At 38.4% G+C, this 9,509-nt stretch overlaps 1 protein-coding gene across 1 annotated transcript; it reads right to left on the bottom strand.

Annotated features, from left to right (window-relative positions):
* Window positions 1-557: 557 nt before the first annotated feature.
* Window positions 558-2,559, bottom strand: cxcr4b (chemokine (C-X-C motif), receptor 4b). Its single transcript, XM_077217069.1, has 2 exons — window positions 2,441-2,559; window positions 558-2,132 (listed from the first exon to the last, which is right to left on the bottom strand). Exons 1-2 carry the CDS (start codon window positions 2,453-2,455, stop codon window positions 1,086-1,088), a joined length of 1,062 nt encoding a protein of 353 aa, XP_077073184.1. The 5' UTR covers window positions 2,456-2,559; the 3' UTR covers window positions 558-1,085.
* Between the last annotated feature and the right edge of the window lie 6,950 nt (window positions 2,560-9,509).

The raw sequence follows: 9,509 nt of genomic DNA on the forward strand, positions 1-9,509 counted from the left end.
ATCAGGTGGAGCTTTTGTTTTGGTAACTTGACAGACCTTCAGCTCTACCCCACCCCCACAGAGAGATTGGGGGTGGAGGTGTGTGTGTGTGTATGTGTCTGTGTGTGTGTGTGGTTGGATATGGCCACTTGAGAAATGCAAGACCACACTTTGTCAGACCTCAATAAAAGATTTATTTTGCAATAAGACTCCCTTTACAGCTTTATTTGCAGATCTAAATAAAAAGGTTGATCACATTTCTGACCATATTTGAGATACTTAAAAAAATAATTATTGTAACAAAATTTAAATATATATATAGTAATATTTGTTCATAATTATTTGATTAAAAAATTATAATTTTCACAGACTTATTGTGTTTTGGGTGTTTGAATAAACTTAACATCTGTTTTTGACCTGTGATGTGCTTGACTGAGGTTTCTCTGACTCAGAGTTAATGGGGTTTGATCATGGGTTTTCCCAGTAGATTTCCAGAAGCTCCTTTTGGTTGGTCTCTTTTCAAAAGGCGGTTGACATGGCCACTTGAGAGATGCAAGACAACACTTTGTCAGACCTCATTAAAAGTGGTGATTTTTATGTTTTATTATGAAATAGAAGTCAACATGCAATAATTGTGACATGATTAAATTACAACTCTACAACACTTTGTTAAACATTTTTACAGCATGAGCTACCATTTTAATAAATATCAGAAAGCTTATGGGGAAATAGGAAAGCTAAGTGCACAACACACACACACACTGGCAAACAATGAACTATGTACAAATAATTTACACTACGCATTCTGAATCAGACAAAAGACAATGCAACATTTCCTGATAAGAACTTTTGCAAGCATACAGACTTTGTCAAGGCTCATGCCTTTAGGCCCTGCAATAAAAGTACAAAGAACAAAGTACAAACATTTAAAAAATATAAATTTAAGTAGCTGAATAAAAACACCAGAAAATAAAGTCGTACAAAATAATTATAAACACAATAAAGAGTTTAAAATGTACAAAAAGTGTAGTAAAGTCCTTTTTTAAAAAGATAAAAAAGAAAGCTTAGTCCTCCATGACAGAAAGTTTTATGTACAAAAGTGTCCATTAACTGGACAGCACACTGGATGACTCGGACTCAGTAGATACTGATGATATATGGCCTCTTTTCTTGGTCAACATCTTGTGACTCGATCTACTGCTGATGCTCAGAGCGTTACGGGCAGATTTACTGAACCTGACTCCCAGGAAAGCATAAAGGATGGGGTTGAGACAGCAGTGGAAGTACGCCAGTGCCTCAGTAAAGAAGATCCATTTCTCCAGACCCTGTTCCAGGAAACAGCTGTGAGATATGACGTTCAGCGTCACCAGAGTGTCCACCAGGATCCCGGCACAGTAAGGCAACCAGCAGATGAAGAAGCAGAGGATGAGGATGACAGTCGTCTTCAGCGCCTTCCTCTTCAGGGCCTGACCCTTGGAGTTCTTGGACAGTTTTGAGATGATGATACAGTAACAGGTTAGAATGATCAGACCAGGCAGCAGAAAGCCAAAGATGATGTGCTGGAAGCGGAAATAAGCCTTCCACACCATGTTCCCCTGCTGCGGGTAGGTGAGCTGGCAGATCGGATTCATGCCCGTATTGTGGACTTTTGCGAAGACCAGATCGGGCACGGTGAGCAGGGTCGCTGGGAGCCAAACTCCAAGGTAGATCACCCTTTCTGCGAGGAGCTTCCTGACGGCCTGGCTGTTTGTGGCACGGACAACTGCCAGATATCTATCCAGACTGATGAAGGCCAGGATCAACACGCTGCTGTACAAATTCAGAGTGTAGATCATGTTAACTGTGACGCACATAAATCTCCCAAAATGCCAACCGCTAGCCGCATCCACAGCCCAAAAGGGCAGAGTGAGGACAAACAGGAGGTCGGCGATGGAGAGATGCAATCTGTACTTGTCTGTCATGTTCTTCGACTTCTTCTGGAAGCCCATCACAAGCACCACAAGTCCATTGCCAATGATTCCCAAGACAAATATAATCCCATATACAGTAGGAAGGAAGATTTTTGGGAAGTCATTGTTGTCCGTAAGGTCACAAAGTTCAAAATCATCAAAATCCCCAGACCCGGAGTCTGTACCGTTGTCTAAAATGATGTGCTGAAGAAAATAACAGTATATTGATTAATTTCACATAAGCAACATGCTGTTGACATTAAAAGTAGCAATGAAAATATATATAGGCTATATAAAAAAACAATAAACACATGATTTATTTTACTTAAAAACTTAAAAATACAAAAAGGTTGCTTTAAAATGTTTTAAAACCACACAAAACCTGAATAGTAAAACATGACAAGCAGGTTACCATACATGATAAACATAAACAACTGACCAAGTCTTATTATTGAGCATTTAATCAAATATCACACTATAAAGCGTTTTACATTTGTCTTAAAACAACTTACATCGTAAAAGTCCATGTCGTAAAACAGGTGAGCACAAAAACCGCCCAAAAGTCTCTCCACAAATTTCAGTCAACGGACCTCATGTCGCAGCATTTAAATAGTCCTCCTTACAGTCTGACACGCCCCTTTATATTCAACAAGGCGGGGTCATGACGTCAGCGGAGCTCAGCAGGGCAGGGCATCTCTCTCATCCAAGTAAAAAAAAACAACCTAAAAAAACCTCAGAAGTTAGCAGTGGTTAGCAGTCAATTCTCAAATGAGTTTTTTTCCCTCAAAACAATAAGTTCAGATCTCTAAACAATTCGTTTCTTGTTCACATCAGACTTGGATTACTTATTGATTTAAGCAAATTGCATGTGTTTTGGCATGTGTGCAAAAGAGTAAGTACAATTGTCTACAATTTGCACAATGACTAAATGCACATGACTTGTTGATTAAAACTGATGAGTTAATTCTCAGTGAAATTGTCACACTTTTCACAAATTCTAAACATTCTGTGAGCCATCACATGCAAAATGAACCATGCAATGATCAAAATCGTTCTGACATGTTATATTTCATAAATATGTATGACACTTTGTTAAATTAGCCTGCCGCTGTAAGGAATAGGAATCACAATTTTATCAATCAACCAATATACATGGCCTAGATTATAGTTTGCTGACAGCACAATCACTACCATTTTTGAACATGGAGGAACGTCACAACTCAGTAACATCTACATCAGGGCTGTATAAAACATTTGTATTTATACAGTACATGTATTTTTGTAGAAATGTGAAAACTGAAAATTATTGTCATAGAAGAGCAATAGGAAGATATGTAAGATGTATGTATGCAAGCATTGACTTTTCCCCAGTAAATTTTAATTACTGTCTGAATCTGTATTTAAAATTCTCAGTGTGATACACAGAGAAAACTGACATTCTTGTATAGTATAGAAAGCAGTTAGAGTCAAATAAAAAGTAATTATAAGAAAACAAATAAATGACGTGCAATAGAGTTCTGATGTTCCAGCAAACAGTTGTGACAATTGAACTTACAGTTTAGAGAATGTTAAAGTTTTTTAAAAAAATGTGCCAAAGCGATTTAGAAAAACTGTATCAATGCACTCAGCCTCTTAATTATTACTGACATAACCTTAATATCTGTATATTTAACTCGTGCCTGGCAGAAAATAGCAGAGTTTTGCGGCTATCAAAACAAAATTGAAATATGAATATGAAAATTAATACACAAGTTCATTGATAGTTGGACGGACGGACAAACAGACAGACAAACAGACAGACAGACAGACAGACAGACAGACAGACAGACAGACAGACAGACAGACAGACAAACAGACAGACAGACAGACAGACAGACAGATAGATAGATAGATAGATAGATAGATAGATAGATAGATAGATAGATAGATAGATAGATAGATAGATAGATAGATATCAATGACTTCAAGGAAGTTTATTATTATTATTATTTTAAATTATTATTATTATTATAAATCAAAATTAAATGTTTATGACAATTTATTTATTTATTTGCTAAGTAGCTGTGTAACAAGGCGGATAATGTTCAGTCAGCAGGCCGTTATCGCAAAGTGATTCCCTAAAGGCCAATACAAGACACTCTGTTTTGTGTCGGGGTCCTGAAAGCCCTGTCAGGGTTTATTTTGCTTATGACCATCTGACTCTACATTAGTCCTTACATATTCATTCAATCAGATAAAGTGCATTGAACTTTCCCACCACCTAAAATTCTCTCCCAGACGTCCCAGTTTTGTTTATGATCACATCGTGTTACGTGGGTGAAGAACAGTGTGAAGGCCGTTACTTGAGGTCGCTTAAGACTTTGTAGTGTGATTTACTATATGGCAGGTCTCCTCTGGTCCTCTTTGCAATTTGTTTTGTGTAGAACTGTGATTGTTGAAGGAACCATGAGTGATGAAAGAAGAAGGTCACACAGTTACCTCCATCATATGCCTGACTAACATTTAATGACAGATCCAAACTCTCTGTGACTCTACTTAAATGTGAGCCATGACAGAATCACATTTCTTTGAAACATGAGAGTCTTATTTTAGTGATTTATTCATTTAATTTTTGAGTAGGCCTAACATCTTTGCCATCCATGCAGTCAACGTTGCATGTTTCTTTGGTGTTTGTTGTTATGTCTGTCCGTCTGTCTGTCTGTCTGTCTGTCTGTCTGTCTGTCTGTCTGTCTGTCTGTCTGTCCTCTCATTTGGTCAGATCTTTGAGTTAGAGCCCTGTGGACCATACAGATGGAATTCCTCCATCCATTGTGTTACAGTGAAACATCAACAGCAGGGCCTCTGGTGAGAAATGGATATGGAATGAAGGTGACTCAGGAAAAATACAAGTAGATCTAAAAGTGTTTGCTGACAGATGATGACATGAGAGAATTTTTATGCACTTTTTCTTAAGGATCATGTAACTTTGTCCTATAACAATAAACGCTTGATCCTATACCTTAAAGTTCAGACACTTAAAGGCCTAACGCTTTCTTTTTGCTGATGATATAAATCGTTCAGCAAAGGTATGCCTTGATTTTTTTTCTCTCTCTATTCTTATTTTATTTTGTAAGTGATCAGAAAGGCAAAGCCTGCACAGTAATGCTTAATAACTACTGCAATTTAATGTAAATATTTAAGATCAATAATCTTGTAAATTTGTATTAGATGGTATTAATACATTTAGGGCAATAATCTAACATATTATCTAAATAGATGCAACATTTTATGTGATAATATAATTTTCAATGAAAGAAAATCTGTTAAATTAGAGAAATGTGAAATGTAAGCATTTCAAATTCCACTGTCGAAGTTAAAACAGGTTTTGACAGGTCGTTTCTGGCTGAATTATTAACTTGGCAATGCCTCCATGTTTTGTTTTCTTTCAATTATATGAGCTAGGGTCAGGTCAGGAGGATGTGTTTCGCTAAACCAGAGCTAGAATCCCCCCTGTGAAATATAAGATACCCTGTCCTGAGAGCACTAAACACAATCTGTCTGTATACGCCGTCTGTACCCATGAATATAAAGGATGCGTGTGCTGTTTAGAATTCAAATATAAAGTGTGAAGAGTGTCAAGGGAGCTAAGGAGCAGGGAATGAGCATGGAAATAAGGTAAAAGAATGCAGCAGAGATAAAGAGCGAAATGTGTAAAGGCTCCAGAGAGTAAACAATGCTTGTTTTGCAGCCACAACTCATTCATGGCCATCAGCACGCTTGCAAAGGATCACATACATAATAATATGAGAGCTGAAGGATCAGCTCTGGTTCATAAGATTGGGCTTTTTGGAAAATATGCTGTGATACATAATTAATCATGAAATTCTCAGCTAGGGGGTTTCCAGTAATTACAACCAAGCTGTTTGTGTGAAAACTGTTGGTTTTTTTTTAATATATTCTACTTTGATCTGACATTGAAAACCCTAAGAAGGTTGATTTGCATTTTGTCATCCTGTTTGGTTTTTATAACATTTAAAAGTCAAATTTACTCTTAAATACAGATTTATCAGGTAAATATCACATGATTACAGTACAGAAATGATTAATTTGCATGAAAGAAAATAATGATCCTCTTTAGTTATTTCAAGGGGAAAATAAAGTGCTAGCTATATTAATTAGATACATTTTAATTAAGTAGCTCTATGCAAAACACAATAGGTCCCGACAAACTCTGTTTAAGATCAAGTTTAGGATCAAGACTCTTTTCTGTACTCAGATGGCACATTATATAGATCCATAATAAAATAGCTAAAGGGCTTTTTGTGAGCTTGAAAACATACATCAATATCATATATGCTTTCTATGGTCTATTGGTAATGGTACATGGCATGCAGAACTACACGTTGAATGGGTGTTGCCTAATTCATTCCAGTATCTTTTTGGTTGTGTTCTGCATATTTCACCACCCACCCACCCAACATAAGCAGGGGAACGGCATGATACGATTTGCCTAGTCATGTTCCAGTCCAGAATATTTTTCATCTTTCATGAGTAAATGATAGTGTTACTCATATATCATAATGTTTCTCAATTTTGGAGCGTGACTGTGTTGGGAAAAAAATCCAGTTGTTTTGCATCCATGACACTGATACATTGATATACTTTGGAGATTCGGATGCACTTTGACAGTTCTAAGCCTATAGCATATCATTGACACATTTAGGAAATGTCTTAATGTAATTTTAAAGACTGTGTAAGGGAAGTCTTATGATTTGACAATGGACATTTTTAAGGACAAAGGTTTGCCTTATCTAAGAAAGGCACCTTTTTACGCTTCCTACTTGGGTGTGGGCAGACTTATTCACTTTCTGAAAGCTCTTCCTCTTATAGCATTAGGTCATGACTTTGCGCTTGGAGTTAAATTAGAGGAGAGAAATCACTGGAGAATTTGTTAGACAGGCTTGAGATGTGCCTTCATAAAGTTTGGTGTCAATATCAAACACTACCATTCAGATAAATTATGTGTGATGAGAAATGTTGACTCTCACTTTGGTGGTTTGCTGCATGTTGTTTACATGTGACTCAAGTGAGACTGAAACCATGTTAAACAGGCAGTCACATGTTGTACTATGTGCTTTGAGTGGGTGCCTGCCTGATCTTTGGTGTTAACTTTCAACAGGAAGCACTACAGTTTGCATATAAAAAAAAAAAAAAATCACTGACACATTTTCTTCGCCCACACGTCCTGACACGAGTTTACTTCGAAAACGAAGGGGTAATGAAAAAGGAAAAAATAGGTTGGGTAAAATGAAATTTCAAATGGTGACACTTCCCCTGGGGTGTTGCTTGAAATTTATATTCATTATTGGCTCATAGCCCAAAACAAACCACAGAAGTGTCTCACAAGCATTTCTTGGATAAAATGGAGTCTGAAGGAAAGGGTGTATGCTGTTTCTCCATGATAAGTTCCTACCTTCCTTCACCAACGAATAAATTGTGGTTTAATTTGCAATACTGAAGCTGAGCAAACTGACCATGGTATGCCACATAAGATTGCAAAACACCCAGTTTTCACTGTAAACCCGAAATAAACTGATGTAATCAGTCACTTCAGATACCAATCCTTCATTTGAAAGCCATGTTTCTAGCATCTTTAAAACCATATTCTTCCATATAAAAAATATATCTAAATTACGACATATGCTTTCAATTAAAAATGTGCAACAGTTAGTTCATGCATTCATGACCTCAAGGCTAGATTATTGTAATGCTCTACTGGGTGGTTGCCCTGCACACTTAATAAACAAAGTCCACTTGGTCAAAAATGATGCAGCTAGAGTTCTTACCAGAACCAGGAAGTATGACCATATTAGCGCTGTTCTGTCAACACTGTATTGGCTCCCTATTAAACATTGTATCAATTTTTAAATATTGCTGACTACTTACAAAGGACTAAATGGTTTAGCTCCCCAGTGCTTGAGCGAGCTCTTAACGCATTATAGTCCTTCACGTCTACTGCGATTTCAAAATTCTGGCCAGTTGATAATACCTAGAATATCAAAATCAACATGCAGGCAGTAGATCCTATTCCTATTTGCACCTAAACTTTGGAACAGTCCTCCTAACGTTGTCCGGGAAGCAGACACAGTCTGTCAGTTTAAATCTAGACTAAAAAAAAAACGCATGTCTTTTACCTGGCATTCATATAGAACATTATACATTTCTATTATTTAAATCAGTTAAATGATTATTAGGCTATAGATTAGATCAGCCGGAACCGGGGACACTTCCTATAACCCCGGATGTACTCGTAACATCATAAGAAGAATGGGATCTATGCTAATGTTAGTCTTTCTCTTTATTCCGAGGTTTACTGAAGTCAGACAGATCCGGGTCGTATCCAGATCAGATGGTGGACCTGCGCCTGGACCCATCCACAACGCATCCCTGAAGTGCCAGCTTCATCAGCCATGTGAAGGCCTCATCGACACGACAGCCATCGGCACTGATCCTCAACAAACTCGTCTCCATACCGGAGTGATGACTCCGACTTCCAACCAGATGGAACTGGATAAATATAAGTTAGTTTGGAAAAAAACAACATGTAACCAAATTGAAGGTTATGTTTGCTAGAAGTGGGTTACTCATATATAGTCGACTATATCGGTTTAACCGAGACGATGAAATAACAGCTATTGCTTGCTGGTTAATTCAGTAAATGCTAACAGGTAACACAATGCTTTGATTAGCACAGCGATATCTGAATGAGTAAAACAATGTCGAGCTCAAACTAAGCACATACTCCACTCGTCACCATGATGGTAACCCTGTCATATTGTCTGGATGAAGGACAGGAAGCAGTTGCGAGTTAACAGTTTAATGGATGATAATAAGAATACAGTACAAGCAGGAGGAACACCGTGACGCAGGGACTTCGATGGCCAGGATCCGTGAAGAAGTGCGGTGCGGAGGTGACGGTGAGAAGACAGGAGAACCAGATGCAGACGACGAGGAACAGGAACACAAAGCAGGAACAGAACACCGGAACACCAACACGCAGGACATCAAACAACGATCTGACAGGGATGATAGAACAGTGGTAAGTATTTAAGGAGTCGTGAGATTGATTGCAGCTGGTGATGAATGACGATCAGCTGGAGCGGATCAGGTGATGTCATACACTCACACCCACTACACACGTGCACTCACCCAACAACATAAACACAAGACTAGAAGGAACAGAGAATATGTCTACCGTGACAGTACCCCTCCTCCTAAGAACGCCTCCTGGCGTTCCCAGATTCCGTTACCTGTCGATTGTAATCATCGATAAGGGAGTGATCCAGGATGTCTCTAGCAGGCACCCAACTTCTCTCCTCCGGACCGTAACCTTCCCAGTCCACCAAGTACTGAAATCCGCGTCCTCTCCGCCTAGAGTCCAGAATACGATTAACCGAATATGTGGTCTCCCCATCTACGAGCCGCGGTGGGGGAGGAACCGGGACGGGCGGATTAATATGAGAATGAAACACGGGTTTAATTTTGGATACATGAAAGGCGGAATGGACCCTCCTGTACGCTGGAGGTAACTTGAGGCGGACT

Source organism: Siphateles boraxobius, unplaced genomic scaffold (assembly GCF_051911475.1).
Source record: "Siphateles boraxobius isolate OS27281-9 unplaced genomic scaffold, OSU_SipBor_1 7, whole genome shotgun sequence".
NCBI classification, from domain to species: Eukaryota; Metazoa; Chordata; class Actinopteri; order Cypriniformes; family Leuciscidae; genus Siphateles; species Siphateles boraxobius.